Source organism: Anopheles funestus, chromosome 2RL, assembly GCF_943734845.2.
Source record: "Anopheles funestus chromosome 2RL, idAnoFuneDA-416_04, whole genome shotgun sequence".
Lineage (NCBI taxonomy): Eukaryota > Metazoa > Arthropoda > Insecta > Diptera > Culicidae > Anopheles > Anopheles funestus.
Genome location: NC_064598.1, coordinates 96,974,046 through 96,992,315, shown reverse-complemented (window position 1 = coordinate 96,992,315; position 18,270 = coordinate 96,974,046). Strand labels below are relative to the sequence as shown.

At 42.3% G+C, this 18,270-nt stretch overlaps 4 protein-coding genes across 5 annotated transcripts; 2 read left to right on the top strand and 2 right to left on the bottom strand.

The window, feature by feature from the left end:
• Positions 1-3,783: 3,783 nt before the first annotated feature.
• LOC125763453 (major facilitator superfamily domain-containing protein 1-like) lies at positions 3,784-7,802 on the bottom strand. The gene is made up of 7 exons (XM_049426668.1): positions 7,218-7,802; positions 6,654-6,932; positions 6,034-6,310; positions 5,225-5,959; positions 5,048-5,160; positions 4,876-4,975; positions 3,784-4,803 (listed from the first exon to the last, which is right to left on the bottom strand). The coding sequence occupies exons 2-7, from the start codon at positions 6,880-6,882 to the stop codon at positions 4,632-4,634; spliced, it is 1,626 nt and encodes a 541-aa protein (XP_049282625.1). The 5' UTR covers positions 6,883-6,932; positions 7,218-7,802; the 3' UTR covers positions 3,784-4,631.
• Positions 7,803-7,920: 118 nt separating this feature from the next.
• LOC125763575 (uncharacterized) lies at positions 7,921-9,115 on the top strand. Its single transcript, XM_049426887.1, has 3 exons — positions 7,921-8,326; positions 8,395-8,546; positions 8,617-9,115. Exons 1-3 carry the CDS (start codon positions 8,006-8,008, stop codon positions 8,885-8,887), a joined length of 744 nt encoding a protein of 247 aa, XP_049282844.1. The 5' UTR covers positions 7,921-8,005; the 3' UTR covers positions 8,888-9,115.
• Positions 9,116-9,248: 133 nt separating this feature from the next.
• Positions 9,249-11,342, top strand: LOC125763528 (coiled-coil domain-containing protein 28A). Of its 2 annotated transcripts, none has more exons than XM_049426802.1 (4): positions 9,249-9,733; positions 9,832-9,988; positions 10,347-10,793; positions 10,868-11,342. In XM_049426802.1, the coding sequence occupies exons 1-4, from the start codon at positions 9,590-9,592 to the stop codon at positions 11,089-11,091; spliced, it is 972 nt and encodes a 323-aa protein (XP_049282759.1). In that variant the 5' UTR covers positions 9,249-9,589; the 3' UTR covers positions 11,092-11,342. The 2 variants fall into 2 exon arrangements, with proteins under 2 accessions (XP_049282759.1, XP_049282761.1); XM_049426804.1 differs by having other exon boundaries at positions 9,250-9,733; positions 10,713-10,793.
• LOC125763619 (cytochrome c oxidase subunit 7A1, mitochondrial) lies at positions 11,312-12,053 on the bottom strand. The gene is made up of 2 exons (XM_049426971.1): positions 11,852-12,053; positions 11,312-11,670 (listed from the first exon to the last, which is right to left on the bottom strand). Exon 2 carries the CDS (start codon positions 11,642-11,644, stop codon positions 11,420-11,422), a length of 225 nt encoding a protein of 74 aa, XP_049282928.1. The 5' UTR covers positions 11,645-11,670; positions 11,852-12,053; the 3' UTR covers positions 11,312-11,419.
• Between the last annotated feature and the right edge of the window lie 6,217 nt (positions 12,054-18,270).

The window sequence follows — 18,270 nt, the reverse complement described above, 5'->3', positions numbered from 1 at the left end:
TTTATTTTCATTACAATTCAATGTGTATACAAGGGACCCACGGTACGGTATACCGTGCTTGTTGGTGTAGCTCAAGTTTTTCATCACCCCTCTCTTTCTCTCACACTCTTTCTCTCTCTCCCTCTCGCCATCGCTCTGACAACTCGGTTCCACTCCAATACGTACAACGTCTCCACCGAATGGAATAACCTTTTATCCTCGCCAAACATCATCTCGTTGCTTTTGGCGTTTGTTGGGGAGAAGATGGGAGTGGGGTGGGAGAACAAAACAGGGTTGAGTTTGGGGCAGCAATGAAGGCCACATCCCAGCATCGCTTTCCATTCCTGGCCTCATACTGTCCCCGTTCCTCACCACCCCTGGGATGTCCTGATAAATGCACAAAACCCGAGACTGAATCCAAAACCGAACCCCGTGAGTCTAGGACTTTCATTTCAGCAATCGAACAGCAACGGAGAGCGAGATGTGTACAGCACAAAATGCTTCTGTATGTGTGTACGTTAGAAAGAGAGAGAGAGAGGTAGAGAGTGAGAGAGAAAGAAAGGATAGTAAGTGATAGGGGATGAAGGGTGGGGTTTGGAACACACACAAAATCAATAATTCCCTTTTATTCAGCGTTCAGCGTTGTGCTTTGTGTTGTTGCTTGTATTGCGAGAGCGGACACCAAAAGCATGAATGCCACGATAATCAACGATTCATCCTGCTGCTGCTACTGCTCCCCCCTAATAGCATCCCCCTCACATCTTTTTCTTTCTTTCTCTTTATGTCTTTCTCTCTCTCACTCACTTCAGAATCATCTGATTTCCGGGAAATGGCACGGCTCTTCCCTCATGTCAGCCGGTGATACCCAACACACAATACGACTGCCAAGAACCGGCCACCATGCTCCCTCGTACACACACACATAAACGAACGTGCCTGTTGAACCATCCCTTTTACCGACGTTGTTTAGACAATGTTGTCTCAATGCGCGTTTTGCCCCATTTCCCACCACTCCATCCGATGCATCGTACCGCTTGGGATGGGAGTGCATCAGTGTGCTGTTGTTGTTGTTGTTGCTGTTGTTGGGTGGCTTCACTTCGCTATAGTGTCCCCGGCAGTGTTGCCATCAAACCGTTTCGACGTGATTCGAGAGTCCTTCGAGTGTGCTACCCGGAGTAAATGTTATTGATTTTCCCTTTCCTTTGCCAACTGCCACTGTTCTGGAGGTGGTTGTCCTCTACCACCCATCGCAGGGCTCCCCCTTTCCGCCCTTCTGTCCCTCACAGTACAGTTGGTAGTGCGCTCATGAGCATGTAGATGTTTTGGGGCGTGGTTGGTTGTTCTTTCGCTTCCATACACTGGTACACAATTGGTGTCGTTACCACACCGTTACCATCGCACCATCAACCCCCCCCCCCCCCCCCCCGGCCCCCGCAGGAACCGTGGTGCATCCTTCAACGTAAACGGCACGGGAAAGAAAGTTGTTCCCCGGTTTTCGCAAAAGGATCCGTACACATGTGTGTTCTTTGGTTGGCGAAGGAATAAATAGGCGAAGCATTCGGCTTTGGTTCTTCTGCTGTTCTGTATGCTTTTAAAGGGTAGAAGCAGAAGGTGTGATGGAGACGCCAAATGCATTTTCTACATGTAATGCAATGTAATGTATTGAATTGTCCCCCCCAAACCGCTGTGCTGTGCACCCATGTAGCAGTGAGCTTAACAACGTGCACACATTTATCATACGCGTACAATATATGCAAGCTTGCACGTGTGTTGCCATCCCCCTGCCAAAGTGACGCTTTTCCTAAGTTTGTCGTGTATTATTTTATTCATCATTTAACCTTCAAAATCAGGCACACACAAACATACACGGTAATAAAGAAGAAACTATTCTAACTGATGAAGAAATGCAGCCCCAGTAATGCAAATGGTTTTTGGGAAGAAAAACATTTGTACTTCATCTTCATCGTGCAATATTAACGTCTGCTAAGAGCCCCCGACCGGATATTGAGCGCTTGCCACGCGAATGGGAAATTATTTGGATTTTCTTCCTTTTCTTTTCCCCCGCTCCCTCTCTCTCCCTCTATCTCTGTCTAAGCGCAACCCCGGAACCATGGGAAGAAAAATACCAGTGCAAACATTTCACCCTTATCGACACTTTTGATTCGCGTTTCTTTTTTGGACCGCACACAAAACCACGAAAGAAGGTGATTAAATGCAGCACATTGCATACTGCCGGGCGTTTTGCACATAGCTTTGCAATGGAGCGTCTTACTGGTTCGGTCTTAAGCCTTTTTTATATGGTGATAAAAAAAAATAGTGAACTGAAAAAGAAAAAGTGTCACCAAATCCTTCTTATATTGAATAGTTTCGATCAAACGTCTCCTCCTCATGCACTAGAGCACAGAAGAAGGTGCATAATGCAAAAATAAAACTTACTTTTCTATTGAATATACCTATGTACCTATTCCAATCGAATCCATTCATTGCCGGCGTTGCACGATAGCTCGGCGACCATACAGGAAGTGATTAATATATTGTCAAATCGCACCCGTTTGGAGCACCACACTATGCATGGAGACCCCCCGGCTCACTACCCACCCGCTCCTTCGGGTGGGGGGCCACCGATCAAACACACATGCACACGTCAAATGAATGTTTCTAATTCGATTAAAAATAGATCTCCAACAGCATCCTTTTCGTGGCGACTTTCGTCACCACGTTCAGCTGTTACTCCTGATTGAATGAATCAAACCCTTTCTGTCAGTTTCCAACACGGAGCTGCCCCTTTCCCCCAAAAACCCTTTCCGGGATGCATAGTTTCGGCAAAAGAAATGATTAATAATAGAATTCATTTTTCGCACAACGGGAAGGCTAGCAGCATGGGCAAGTACGGTACGTACGGGACGCACGCACGCTACGTATGGCACAACGCAGATTCGGCATCACATCACAGCCGTACCCCACACACAAGGAAGTAGTGAACGTTCTCTTTGATGGAACAACAGCGGGTGAAATTCTAACAAAGTGCGACTTATTCACCGAGCGCAATTCTTTACCATCGGTGTCCTATTTTTAGCAAACCGCTTGGAATCACTGTGACAGTATGTCCCGCAACCGCGTGCATCATTGCATTGCATTAACACGCTCCACGCATATTCGCTAGTGCAAAATGCTCCCCCCATCTTTTTTGATGAATGAAAGTGAACGGGACGCGATCGCAACACCCGCCGTGGAACACGAATGTCGATCATACGAATTCATGAGATTTTTCAATGGAGATGACGTGGCATGGCATGGTTGTTGGACCGCTTGGTGCACGTGTAAATTATGCTAACGGCTGGATGGCTGACGTTCATTACCGTTCTTTACCTCCATTAAAGTCGTTCTGCGTTAGGGAGATCATCAGTTGCTAACGGCCTACCTCAACAATGTTGAAATGAGCGGGTGAAATTTTCTGGCAAGCGGACACGTGTTCTTTCCATAATTATAATTTGTATTTTATTTCTGCGTGCGTATCTGTGTGAATATGAACAAAAGAAGAGAAACAAATTAAACAATTCTTTTGAGGAATTATTTGAGTAAATCGTTTGAAATAGAGCAAGAATCTGAAATGTTTGTTACACTTTCAAACAGATTTAAAAACCTAACGATTAATTTCATAACGCACTCGCGTAACGCATTTATTTTTCAAACAGTGCCATCTGGCGGAAATCAACGGAACCTTTTGTCACATAATCGCTCGAAACGATTTACCTGACGGTTAAAATCTATTATTTCTTTTCTCTCCCAATAAACAACACACAATTAGTATAGCCATACTTTTGTATATATTCGAACATGTTTTCCTTAGCTTTGCTTCCACTTTTCCGATACATATAGTTCACAGTAGAAGACCCGGCGCCTATACGCCCCAGGCTGAGATATGTGTATTTTTGTAAAATAGCATCATACCGATGCAAATAACCAACTAATACGTACTACAATAATTTTACGACGCCTTCTCCTCCCGCGTACTCTTGTGCAACTGTGGATTGCTGTGGAAAATTGTTCCTCTAAGCGCCCCAAAACCTTTTTGTATAAAACATGCAGCAACGGTGAAATGCAAATACCAACTTCTTCAACTATTGTAAACTTGGTTCGTGAATTTTGTAAACCTTCCCTTTTCTCTTGCTTATGGGTGTGTTTGTTTGTTTTTTTGGCATCATTGGCACTATATGTGGTAGTAAACAATCTAACAAATGGAAAGCAAGCTGACCACGGAGAAAGGACACGGTTATAAAGATAGCAGGCCAAAGAATGGTTCCCGATCACTGTTTTTCTTCTTCTCTGTGGTTAATACTTTTTTTTCATGAATAACCTTGCCCGGTTTATTTATCCCATTCGCGGCACATACGAACCGTTTTATCTCACGGCAAACACACCACACGGCAAACACTCATCAGTATCAGTTAAAATAACCATCATAAAGTACATCTAAAACAATAAGAATAGTCCTTATATACGTAGACGAATAAACATTCAGAGACACATACACGCGCACATCCACACATACATACACAGCCTCCATCAAAACCGGAATGAGCCTCTGCTGTTGGCGGAGGGGGATTTTCATCTAAAGGAAGAATTTTTCCTGCCCTTTTTCTGACCTAGCCTTACTCTATCAACGGCTCGGTATCGCTTTGGTTTGGTGTACCATCGAGCACACGGTTCACGTACCGGTTTCGGATCGCTTCCGGATCCTTGCTGCGCCGATCACGCTCCAACTGCTCCTGGCTGTCCGTCATATCACCAGACCTACCCGGTTCACCGGACCGGCCTTGCAATCTGTAAACATATACCAAACATTAATGTGAGTTCCATACCGTTAAGCTGGTAGGGACGTAAAATGTATCTTACGTTTTGCTTGCATAAAGAGAACGTGCAGCTGGGCTCATGTTTAACAGACCATCATTGCTTGCGTCATACATCCAGATAACGATAGTAGCCAGCAGAGAAACTGTGGAGAGAGAAAAAATGTACAGACAGACATTAACAAAACAGTTTGTTTCTCTGGGAAGGTTAGTCATACCGATAAGCCATCCGATGAAGAAAATTTCCAACATAAAGTATCCACCCTTGTCAACGATCATGCCCGAAATCATGGAGATCACGGCCAGTCCCAGATTTTGTACGGATTGACAGCTGTAAGGGAGAAATAAAAGCTTTTGCTAATACCTAAGCGTTCGGGTTGACCTTCAATACTTACATGCCGTATGCGGTTCCCAGTTGATATTCCGGTACAATCAACGCAACCAATGGCCACAGGCTGGAAGCAAGCATCGAGTAGGCTAACCCCATCGTGATCATTCCGATGTACGGATTCAGATAGCTGAACGCAAGCATACCGTGTGCTACGATCGTCACCAACACGGACAGAAATACCCACAGCACATTGCGTCCGGTACGATCCACAATCAGCCCAAACAACGGGCTAGCTACTGCGGCAATAATGTACACAATCGAATTGACCGTATTGGCGTCCTCGGACGTAAAGTCAAACTTTCGCATAAAAAACACCTTCCCCAGTGCGATGAACGGAAAGATGGCCACGTAGTATGCCACACAAATCACCGTCACCATCCAGAACGATACCTTAAATGTGCGCACATCGGACAGTTTGGCCACTTCTCCGCCTGGGGCGGAATCGTTACGCTTCATAATACGTGCTGCCCGGCGATCCATCCAGCCGAGAATCAGCGCGCAAATCATTGACATCACACAGGTCAGTGTGGCAAGCAGCAGGACCACCCCGGTACACATGTGTCCCTGGTAGCCGAGACTCTTCACGTACTTGTAGATCGGTACCATGACGAGGAAGTTGACCGTGCTGCCAACGCGGGCAAACGATAGCTGCAGCCCAAACACCATATTAAGCTCCTTGCCCTTGAACCACAGTACCGCGTAACTGTTCTGCGCCACGGCAAGCGATTCCGCACCAATGCTGTAACGAAGATAAAGCAGAACGCTTGCAGTGCGGTCAAACATTTTGCGGTTAATGCACCCGCCGGTACCTACCCGAACATGAAGCGTCCGACGATCATGAGCCAAAACATGTTGATAGTGGCACCCATCGCGAAGATCAGCTGTCCGATCAGCAGTATAAACATGTAGATGATCGTTCCCAACCGGATGCCAAATACGCGATCCATCAGGAAGCCTCCAATGAAGCAAAGGATCACATTGGGCCACGAGTAGATCGAGTACAGCATCACGAACTGGGTGGTGGTAAGATCGAGATCCGATTTGAACGTATCTTGTAATGCGCCCGGATTATCATAGCAGAAGTAAGACCCTGTGAAAGAAACGATCCCCCGGGATGCGTTAATGAATGGGCAGAGCAAAGGTTGCTTTCCGACAGCCCGCTCATGTTTGCTTGATAAAAAAAAACCCGCCCACAGCAGTCTGTGCACGAGATTCTACCTCCAACGGACCATATCACGATCGGCACACATTCCGTCTTCGGGCCACACGTCTTGCGCATTGCTTTGACAGGCGCTTATCTATACTACGCCGTGCGAACCATCTTCCGCTCCGCATAGACAGAGCGTACAACCGTGCGTAATCGCGCATCAGTCAGCTGTGGAATCGGGTCGGAAGCAATTATGGCGAAAAATTGCGACGCCGTACGAACTTACCGAAACCGACCAGGCACATCAAGATAAGCGCCTGGAAGCGATGCAGAAACGAGGACGGGTTACAGCACGCGGTTGCACCACAACCTGTCAACCGCTCGGTCAGCTCATCGTCATCGCTCGGGCGTCCTAGGCGGGCCAACGATCCGCTGACCGCGGTCGGTTCATCCGTGTCCGTGTCCGCATGCAGAATAGGACGACGTGCTTCATCTTCGTCGTACTGGCGGGGCATTCTTTTGCTGGTGTGTCTACGAAACGAACGAGCTACGTAATCTGATCGATCTGGAACGAAATAGAACGAAACGTGAAATGAACCTATTCCCTGACCGTTCGACTGTGGTAGCTACAACAAAGAGAACCCCGCGGTAGAGTAATGCGGGCTGCGACAATCTAGACGCGCAATGACTCAAACGACCCACATGCGTTCCCGAGAACAATAACTATTCGTACATACGAGGTTATAAATACGCCCCGATTTTTTCAATCAGCAAACATTGACCAGTGCATCAGCGCTGTATGGAAAATCTGTACCGTGGGAAACTGTTCCGGGTTAATGCTTTCACTTACTTTTTCTTGAACGAAAAATCACTTGCGCAAATGAAAGCAACTGCTTATTGCAAATGCAAACAATAAAACTTTTGCCAACTGGTCACACACAACGAGTGTCGCTCTGCCAATCACATACAGTCACGGTGCACGGATGGAACCTATTTAATAACACTTTAAGTTCGATTCTTTCACGCCGACGAGGTTTCTCAGTTATTTACACAGCATGAACGACACAACCTCGGAATGTTCGTTCTGTTCTGTTGGATTCAACCGATTGAAACTCCGGCCCTAGACTATTGGACAACTATTTTCCATTGCAAGTTTTGCGAACCTGTGGGTGTATGTGCGATGTATAATCACAACAAACTATTCGCCATAACAAAACCCGTTTATACTACCCGCGCGAGTTGTGTTTTTTCCATATGGAAGTGTTTTTCAACGAACTGTTGCTCCATAAGTACTAGTTTTAATTGACCAATCTTTCAATTTACATTCAAAATTATGATATAATTGTGTTAAGGCTAGATTTAAGGATGATTTTTATAAAATTATAACGATTTTTTGTGGCTTCTCTACACTTTGACAGCACATTTGACAGGCCCTTTTAAATTGATGCATATAGGCCCTTCTACACGGAACTTTTTTTAAGTTTAATGCATATTTTCATGAACTTATATATCTTCTTGATAATATCCCTATTATTTCCATTATCCAAATCATTTTCACGCAATGATTCTTCACTTACAAGCTCTTTACACATAATATAAAATAATTTTTCTCCAATGTACCATCCACTCGTGTGAGCGATGCTGCAGTTTTGTTGTTGTGTTGACGTCAAAACATACGTGTCGTGGATCATCGGGCAATCTGTGTTTTGGGAGAAAAATCTTCCTGTTTTACGGCACATAAAACATACCAAACGAATTTACAGAATGGCGGATTTAAAGCGCGATCTGGACGAGTACCTGCTGTTGCAGGAAAATCAGAAGAAAAACTTCAAACTAGAGATGCCCAAAATACCGTCCCTGCCTACACCTGACCTCGTTGGAAAACTGTTCGGTCGCAACCAGGAACCAGAGGCAAATAGTTGGCTAAAGGATACGCAGGACACTTGTTGCCCAAAGCTGGTAAAATTGATTCGCATATCCGCACAGCGTGATCCAAATGTAACCGTGACTCTGTTTATGCGTTTCAGTCTCGAATCCAGCGAATAGTCGGCTTCGTGACATGCATGGGGCTGGGTATATTTTGTATGATCGTGTCCACTTTCTACATACCCGTGTTGATACTGAAGGCGAGAAAGTTTGCCCTACTGTACACACTCGGCAGTGTGTTTTTCATCATGAGGTGAGGATTCTCGTGCAAAGTGATAATAGAGAAAGTGTGCTTCATTCTAAACCTCACTTCCCTTTTGTAGCTTTTCCTTCCTAAGCGGTTTTGGAGCTATGTTTCGGCAGATGTTTTCCCGGGAACGGGTCGCCATGTCGATCAGCTATACATGTTGCCTAACGGCCACGCTATACTTTGCAATGGTTGCACAAAGCACCGCCTTTACGGTACTGTTTGCCGTCGCACAGATCATAACGCTGCTGTGGATGATTTTGGCCGCCATTCCGGGGGGCATGAGTGGGGTGAAATTCTTTGGCAGCATGTTCCGAAGTTCCGTATCCAGCACACTTCCCGTTTAAATGGTACGGCGGGAAGGGTGATCGCAAACGTGCAAGTGTGATATCATGTTAGTTGTAGCGTGCGTAAGCCAGAGATTTAAATTACGACTAGGTTAAAGTTTTGTGGACAGGTCTGCTGGTTATCACACAGGAAGATCCATTTTACTTTCTGTGGCTGCGAGCCTAATACTAAAGTATTTTACACTAAACTCGTACAACAAATAAACGTAACAGAATGCAATTATCAAACTACAATTTGCCTTATTTTTCACATGCACAAAAAAATTAATATAAAAGTTTGTGTAAAAAAATTAACGAATTTGCAAGGAAATAAATCGTTCGAATTAAATTCCGAAGCAACAAGTCTGGCAGCACTGCCCTGTAGACGTGCGCTGTTCACGTTTGACAGCTGTTTGATGGTAAATAAAGCAGGGATTAAAAAAAGGCCAATCAAAACCACGAAAGCGAAAGTCGCGATTGTTTTGGGTGGTGTATCCCAGTAGCAGAAGCAATCCCTAGAGAAAATCTACCAAATCTGTGATCTAAAAAGATGCGCCTCTAAACAACATCCGCTAGGCCGCTTGGAGGTTGAATGTGCGCTCGCGCGTTTTGCGTTGTGTGTACGAGGCACTGAAGTCTGCACAATTCTAACTCCACCCAACACCGACCACGACGTCGACCAGGCGGACAAAGACAAGGGCTAGGAGGGCTTTCCAGTCCAAGATGGAGTGTGACGATGCGGCCGTGGAACGCCAAAAGCTAGTGTCGAACGATGAGGAAGATGATCAGAACACAATCACAAACCTTTCCTCGAGCGGGCAGGCAAAATCCGTACAGACGCCCATCTCACCCGTTCTGAGTAACAAGGTGAGTCACATTCGCTGCATCTTATCAGCAAAGCCTGCCGACGTCAACCGTAATCTAAGTGTGACCTCGTCCCTTTAATCGTGGTTGTTCCGTTGCAGCTATTTTCCAGTGGCGAAACTAGCCGAAGCCAAAACTCCACCAGCTACTCACTGGGGAAAGGAATCGCGAACGATGCTCCACTGACCACTAAAGTCAACTACGTTAACGAACGCAAAGCGCAGGATACGAAGCCAAAGGCTAAAAAAATCCAACGAGGTACGTCATTCATCCGGATCCAGATTAGCTTAGCAGGCGTGTGCTGTTTGAAGCGAAAATCCTGCCAATGCAAACAATGCGCTTCGACACACACACACACTTACACATTCATACGCCTTGTATCATCAATTACCTCCTTGTGATTGCATTGCCCTTGTTTGCTTTTTGTTCCATGTGTATTTTTTTGTTAATTGAGTACCTTTAGCTGCTTCATTTTTTATTCTTTGTTTTTGTTTGTTTTTTCTTCTTCTTTTTTCATAATTTTATTGCTCCCGTTTTGGCTCGAATTTCGGTTTATACTACCTACCTGTCCTGTCCGTCCGTACGTCCGTGTCCGTGGCTTGGTTACGGTCGCCAGAGCTCACACCCACCGGTGGTATTCCAAACACCAACACCATCACCACCACTGCCACCGTTGGCACCACCTCTTCCAGCACAAGTAGTAATCTCCCGGACGGACCGATCACAACGGCCGTACCCAACAGCAACGTATCGCGCCAGCTTAAATCTCCGCCATCACAGTACCAACGCCCTAAGCCACCAGATTCGTTACCCTCGCCCTCAAGCAGTGGTATAGGGGGTGGTGGTGGTGGTGGAGGCACAAAACTACGCAACAACCCTAGCGTCAATCCTGTATCGTCTGCCTCGGGCAGCTCTATAACGCTCAATGCAAAATCGCACAATTTCTCATCCCGTCCATTAAAACATCATTCTTTTATATCAGAGGTACCCGACGTGCGGCATATGGAACGGGCCCTGCTGGGGCTGCTGGAGGATTTCCATTCGGGCAAACTGAAAGCTTTCGGTAAGCAGTGTGTGTTATGCAAAGCTATGGAAAACGGACTACTGTTATAATCTGGTGATATTTTTTGTTTAAAGGTTCCGGCTGCACGATGGAGCAGATGACGAGCATCCGCGAGCAGCAGGAAAGTTTGGCGAAGCTACACTTTGACCTTGGCACAGAAGCATTTACCGGTGGCAGCAACAATCCGAACACCGACAACGAGCTGCAGGCGCAAAGCAATATGAAGAAGCTGGTGCAAAAGCTGGAACAATTGTCCTTCTCCATCGAGAAGCTCCATTCAAGCAATGTAGAGAAGTAATTGGATAAACAGACTGACTTAACACGCGTTAGTCTATAACTATGTAGGATAAATTAATAAGGGAGAGGTTCTCCGTTCCGAATCTTCGATTACGAACTGGAACTCGTATAATGGCCGGACCGAAGAGACAAGCGGACGGAAAGGTGTAGGCGTGCGTGGAACAACGCAGAGACGGTTCTTTCCGTGTTCCTGTTTTACGCCGAAAAACATGTTTTATACATTTTTGGGAATTAAACACAAATTTTATGTTATTCAGTTTTCCATCTTCACTCCAACTGCAACTATCACTATCACCAACGGGAACATGAACAATGCGGTAACCTTTGGCTTAAGCCTTCTTCTTGGCGAATCCGAGATCGTAGACCATTTTGAAAATTCCCAGTACACCGACAACGCACAGGGAAGCCGTCACGCCGAACAGGATCCGATCCGCCGGTCCACCCTTCAGGAAGACGGGCAGTTCGTTTTTCGCCTGGAACGTAATCATCTTCTTACGTAACGATTCCGGCAGCTTGTCCGAAATCATAACCGGTGGTTCTGGATGGTGACCCATGATGATTGAGGATGGTTCTTTGCTCACTGCAATGTAAAGATGCAGTGGAGAATTACGTTCGGAACCGTTCGACTTATGCAATCCATAAAGGGTAGTTGCGAGTCGTTTTGCACTTGGAACTTGGACTGCACTCCATTGCACCGCACGAAATTATAACTTCACGACGTGCTACTTTATCCTAGCGGATCGCAACATCGTTTCGCTTACCTGAATCTGCAGTAAAACAATCGAATACAAATTTTTCTGCAAGCAGAACACACGAGCGTCACGACGTACTGGGATACTGATGAAATGTGCTACTGGTGAAGACAAGGAAGCAAAGGTAGGTAGTAGCAGTAGTAGGCTGTTGGTGTTAGCAACCGCCGTTTTCTCCTTTTCCCGATCGTAGCTTACTTCGGTGCAATGGTAACTGCCAAACAGGGAGAAAGAAAAAAAACCCATCTCAACTAAACTGCAAAACCCCATCGGAATGATTATTTTTAGCTCGCCAAAATGCACTCACCTCAATGGATGCACTTGCCAAAATGCATTGCAAATGGTGTGTCTGCAGCAGTTAGACGTACTTAACGTAATCGTTTCTTTACCCGAGAGTCTTTGTGTTTGTTTTGCGCCGTTTTGAATTGTGTGTAAACTAATCGAGAATGGTTTTTTTTATTTGATCCAGAAAAGATTAGCAACGGATTTTGATGTGGAATACATTACAACAAGAACAGAAGGATCGAAACACGCTGAGCGCAACGTTGCCCACAATCTGGCGCTCGGTGCAAAGTATTTTGCTGAATGTTTTTTTTCTTTGGAAGTGCAACAATCATATCCCATTCAAATTTGAAATATGAATGAATAATTGTTGCTTTCGTGTGGCGTACAGTTAATCAGTTAATTTGTAAGAATGATTAACGATAGTACGAGTAGGGTAACTGCTCCAGTTTTCGGCAGGTGTGTAATTAAAGCCAAATTGCACACTAATGCGTAACAAAATCAGTCCAAGCGCTACTTTAAAACGTAAAAACCAATAGATATACTCCAAACACGAAGTATCGCAGCATTTACATCACTACTTACTGAAATATCGTAATTTTCATAGCTGTGTGATTTTGTATGCAATGACAGCGTTCTTTGCGAATGGAAAAGTCAAAATCTGCCAGCAAGAGTGCCCAAAACAGGCAGCATAAAATTACATTTTAAACACTTTCAAGCAACAAAATCATAATAATAAAAGTGAAAAAGGATTCTCTTCAGGATTCCAGGTAATTCGCATAATAACGACAGTTTTGAAATATTTCATTTCCATTTTTTGGTCATAACTTTAGTACTAATGATCGGACAAGTATACAAAATATATGCAAAGATGCAGAATAAAATTCTACACAAATCATCCGAACATTGTGTTTCTCTATCTCTTCAGGATTTCAAGTAATTCGCAAAATAAAGAAAATTTTGAAATATTTCATTTCCGTTTTTTGGTCATAACTTTAGTACTAATGATCAGGTAAGTATGCAAAACATATGCAAAGATGCAGAATAAAATTCTACACACATCATCCGAACAATGTGTTTCTCTATCTCTTCAGGATTGCAGGTAATTCGCAAAATAAAGAAAATGTTGAAATATTTCATTTCCATTTTTTGGTCATAACTTTAGTACTAATGATCGGACAAGTATGAAAAACATATGCAAAGACGCAGAATAAAATTCTACACAAATCATCCGAACATTGTGTTTCTCTATCTCTTCAGGATTGCAGGTAATTCGCAAAATAAAGAAAATGTTGAAATATTTCATTTCCATTTTTTGGTCATAACTTTAGTACTAATGATCGGACCAGTATACAAAATATATGCAAAGATGCAGAATAAAATTCTACACAAATCATCCGAACATTGTGTTTCTCTATCTCTTCAGGATTTCATGTAAATCGCAAAATACAGAAAATTTTGAAATATTTCATGAAATATTTCAAAAAATGAAAAGTTTCAGGAAAAATGAAACTTTTCATGAAATATTTCATGAAATATTTCGTGAAATATTTCATGATATCTGGTGCAGAAGGGGTTAAAGAGGCCTTAAAAAGGTGCAGGAGGGGGTGCGGCGCTGAAAAACCCAAAAAAAAAAACAAAGTAAAAAAAGTGGGCACACGAACCGACGAAAATGTGAAAAATCAAAGTGAAAAAATACGCTCCAAAATATGAAAATCTGGTACCATCGATTAGAAAAAAGCAAAAAAAAAATTGGGCCCACGAACCGAAGAAAATCTGAAAAATCAAAGTGTAAAAATACGTTTTGGTTTTTGAAGTGCTACCTCCTCGCCTGGTATGCTCTCCTGTTACTTCAAACCATTTCGCCTGGTAGTTTTCGAAATCCAAAAGTATTCAAAAGTACCCAAAAAGTACCAGCTGCAGCAACCAAGTAACAGGAGAGCATACCAGGCGAGGAGGTAGCACTTCAAAAACCAAAACGTATTTTTACACTTTGGATTTTCAAATTTTTTCGTGTCGCGTGCTCACTTTTTTTCTTTGCTTTTTTCTAATCGATGGTACCAGATTTTCAAATTTTGGAGCGTATTTTTTCACTTTGATTTTTGAAAAAATTTTCGGTTCGTGTGCCCACTTTTTTTTTTGGTTTTTTTTTTTGGTTTTTTACCGTCGCACCCCCTCCTGCACCTGTTTGAAGCCCCTTTGACCCCTTCCTGCACCTGTTTGAAGCCCCTTTACTCCCTCGTGCACCTGTTATCATGACATTTGAATGAAATATTTCATGAAATATTTCACGAAATATTTCATGAAAAGTTTCAAATTTTGTGAAACTTTTCATTTTTGAAATATTTCATGAAAAATTTCGTTTTTTTGTAAAATTTTTCACTTTTTTGAAATATTTCAACATTTTCTTTATTTTGCGAATTACTTGCAACCCTGAAGAGATAGAGAAACACAATGTTCGGATGACTTGTGTAGAATTTTATTCTGCGTCTTTGCATATGTTTTGCATACTTGCCCGATCATTAGTACTAAAGTTATGACCAAAAAACGGAAATGAAATATTTCAAAAATTGCTTTATTTACCGATTTACTTGAAATCCTGAAGAAATAGAGAAACACAATGTTCGGATGATTTGTGTAGAATTGGTATTGTGTTGATCGAAAGTATGAGTTTACCAAGAGAGCATCCAACAAACGAGGTAACAAATTTCGGAGTAATTAAGCGACAATAATTAACACGTGCCGAAGTGCTCAGCAATGCGTTTTAGGATTTTTTACATAAAATATATTTCTGTTAAATTAAATATTGTTTTATGTATGTATGTACGTGTATATATATATGTATATATTAAGATAATTTTGTTTGTTTCGTTTTTCATTTATATGTATATATATATACTTAATGTCCACTTTCAACATATAATCATCTTTTTTGTATTTTCATCCGTTTTTTTTTGTAATCCATTTCCCCACCTTATGTTTACATTGTTTTGTTGTATGGGTTTTTAGTTTTGTCGCGTCCGTTGTTTTTTCTTCTTTATTCTCCTTATGCTTGTTGGTTTCTGTATTGTTTACTTTATGCATTATGCGTATTGTTTCTTTCTTTTGTTTTCGCTAATCCTTTTCGCTCTTCATAGTAATTGTTACACATTACACATATGTGCTTGTAGCAGTAGTAATAGTAGGTAGTACTAGTAATTGTAGTAGCGGTATAAGTCCGTGGTGTCCGTCCATTTTGTTGAATTTGATTTTACCTACAGCAAAAGCAAACACGGCTGTTTGTTTTGTATGTTCTTGCTCAAAGCCCATTGTTTTTGTTTTTTTTATGTTGTTGCCTTAACGCTACCCGTTCCTTCCTCCGGTTCCTTTCGTTCCGTTCATCACATCCCACCGTAAATTCCCCTGGGGACATTCACAATGTCGCAACATGCTCGCTCCCAAAAACAAACAAAACTTCACTTTGTACAAAACCATTTCGCCCCTGTTCCCATCCCCCCCTCGCAAGACCCATCCCGCTCTAGAGGGGCCAAGGGTTAGAGGAGGAGAAGGTGAGAGCATTTCATTCAATTCGTCCTTGCACTCCGTTTCTCTCTCTCTCTCTTACTTTTGTTTTCCGTTTCACTACATTCATTCATTCAATTAAATTTCCCTAATATTTCATCTCTCCGGCTCGCATTCTTTCCTATCGTATTGCCTACATTCGTTTCTGGTTTGTTGCTTTCTCAGCGCCAAGTTTTTCTTTGATTCTTCATCAAAAGTAGTGTGCCTGTTTCTTGTGTGTGTGTGTTTTTTTTTACTCTTTTTGTTTGTTGTTTTCCTTCTATCGCTTCTAATGCACGGTAAAAAAAGTTAAATAGTTAAAATAGTACAAAAAAAAGTAATAAACAACTCAGAATTCAATCGATAGTTTATACTGCTAAAAGTGAGATAAAAATATGCATATAAAAATGATCAATCCATCAATCCATCAGTTTCGTTTAGAGTAGTCGAACCCCGCACCACCTCTCCCCTACCTTTCTTATGTTCCTTCCCTCACCCCACACTGCTCTTTTTCTGGAAGCACGTGCCCCTTTTTCCCCTTTTGTATCATCCTTGCAGTTCTTAGCTAATCATTCAACACCTTCATTCGCTTCTTTCGGTCCTAACAAATTGCATACAATCCCTTTTGCACCCACACGCAAACACACACAGCCGCACCCGAGCACACTTTTGTCCTTCAATGCAATGTGTAAACATAACAGACTTCAACATGTAAAGTACTTTCTTCCTCTCAGGTCCAATTAACAAGCATTGTTGCTACATTCAATTCGTTCTAATGCCTATACATTCTATGTTTTGCGTTGTTCGGTTCCATCCGGCCATCTGGTATTAGTAGTAGCTCCTATTGCACCAGTCCTGGTCGGTGTGCATGTGTGTGTGTGCGTGAATTTGCATCTATCCATTTACATATCTTTTAACTGGTACCAGCATAAGTAGAAACCTGATCTATATCCCCAGCAGTAGTAGTTGCTAGTAGTACTAGCAGTAGCAACAACAGTTAGGAGCTTTCCCATTTTTTTGCTTGTAATTTAGAAGAAATCCGCTCAACCCAGCAATCACCGCGTGTATGGATGGGGCGGGGTGTACAAAAAGATGCGTGCCATTTTCTTTTTGTGGCCTTTTTGTGCCATAAAATCATATCTAAATCAGCTTAATATTTACAGTATCTGTTTTGCTTCGTTTTTCAACAATTGCTAGCGTCAACCGAAAAGTAATGTTGCTCTATGTCTCTTTCATAATTCCCATTTTCTTTTACACAGTATTGTTGTTAAGTTTCCTTTGTTTTTTGTTGTTGTTACTGAAGTTATGATTTTAGGCGCCATGTTTTACAATATCCACAAATAGTTGTATGTTTGCTTCTAAATTTTTCCTTTTTTTTTTGTTACTTTTTCTTAATTTTTCATTCACACACACACACACATACACATATTTGTTTGTTTCCTTTTGGAGGACTGCAGTCTCGTAGAATGTGATTTTCTCGGTGTGTTTTGAATGTGCTTGTTTGCTTTTTTATTCCTATTCCTCTCTAAACACACTTAGCTTAAGTGCTTCTTAAAGGAAACATTTAACAATATACTTTGATTAGTTTTTGCATTTCGTGTGTGTGTGTGTATACTGTGTGGCGTGTTCCTATGGGAGGGCATACGAATGTTTACACTCAGTTTCTGATTCCTTAATTCCCACTGTAGCTTGCCCATACGTATGGCTGCGTGTTTTCGAACTTTGAATTTTAATTCCTCGCCTTTCTATCTTTTCGTTCACCATTTACTTTCTCCTGATAAACGCGCTTTCAGTGGTACTTTGTGTTATGTTTTTTCTTCTCTATTTAAATTCCAATAATTAAAGCCATTCTTTTCCAGTGCGTTTTGTTTTTTTTTTGTTTTGCCATCTCCTTCTTAAACCTAGCACGCTTGTTTGCGATTCATTGCGTTCCGTTTTTTTATCATTTGTTAACCGTGATACCAAACATAAAAATTGCTTTCCTCAATGTGCGCACATTCACACTTGCTGCTATAGTCTAACCAAAAGGACATAATTTACCATTAAAAAAAATGACAAAATGCACCATATTTGAGTAGTGTTGGAATAACCGGTACCGGAGTAGAAACCCGCTTCAGTGACAATACTTATAATTCTATAAATAAAACAAAATAAACTGTTTTGCTCAAACAACAAAAAAAATAATTACTCACTCTCTAACTAACGGTAGGTATTGCAACAGAAGAACAAAACATTGACTACGTAAATAAATTTAAATAAAATTGCACATTTTGCAGAATTCTCTACTAAAACAAAACAAAAATGCATTTTTCCTCTCCCGTCGTCAGAACCGAAACAGATCGAAAAAAAAGCTTTTGCACCATACTTTAGGATGCTAGGAAAAACCGTGACACACACGCACACGCACATAAACTCATCATAGCTCTTATCATGCACTATACATATGCAGATGGTGTTTTAACTACGCTCGCTATACACGAAACGGAAAGAGGAAGTCTAATGTCAATTTATCTCCTGTGCTGGAACGTGCCTTACGTGGAAGACAATCCTATCGATACGATCGAGACTAAAATCCTGCTTTGTTTTGTTTGAAGAAAAGTAAAGTTTGT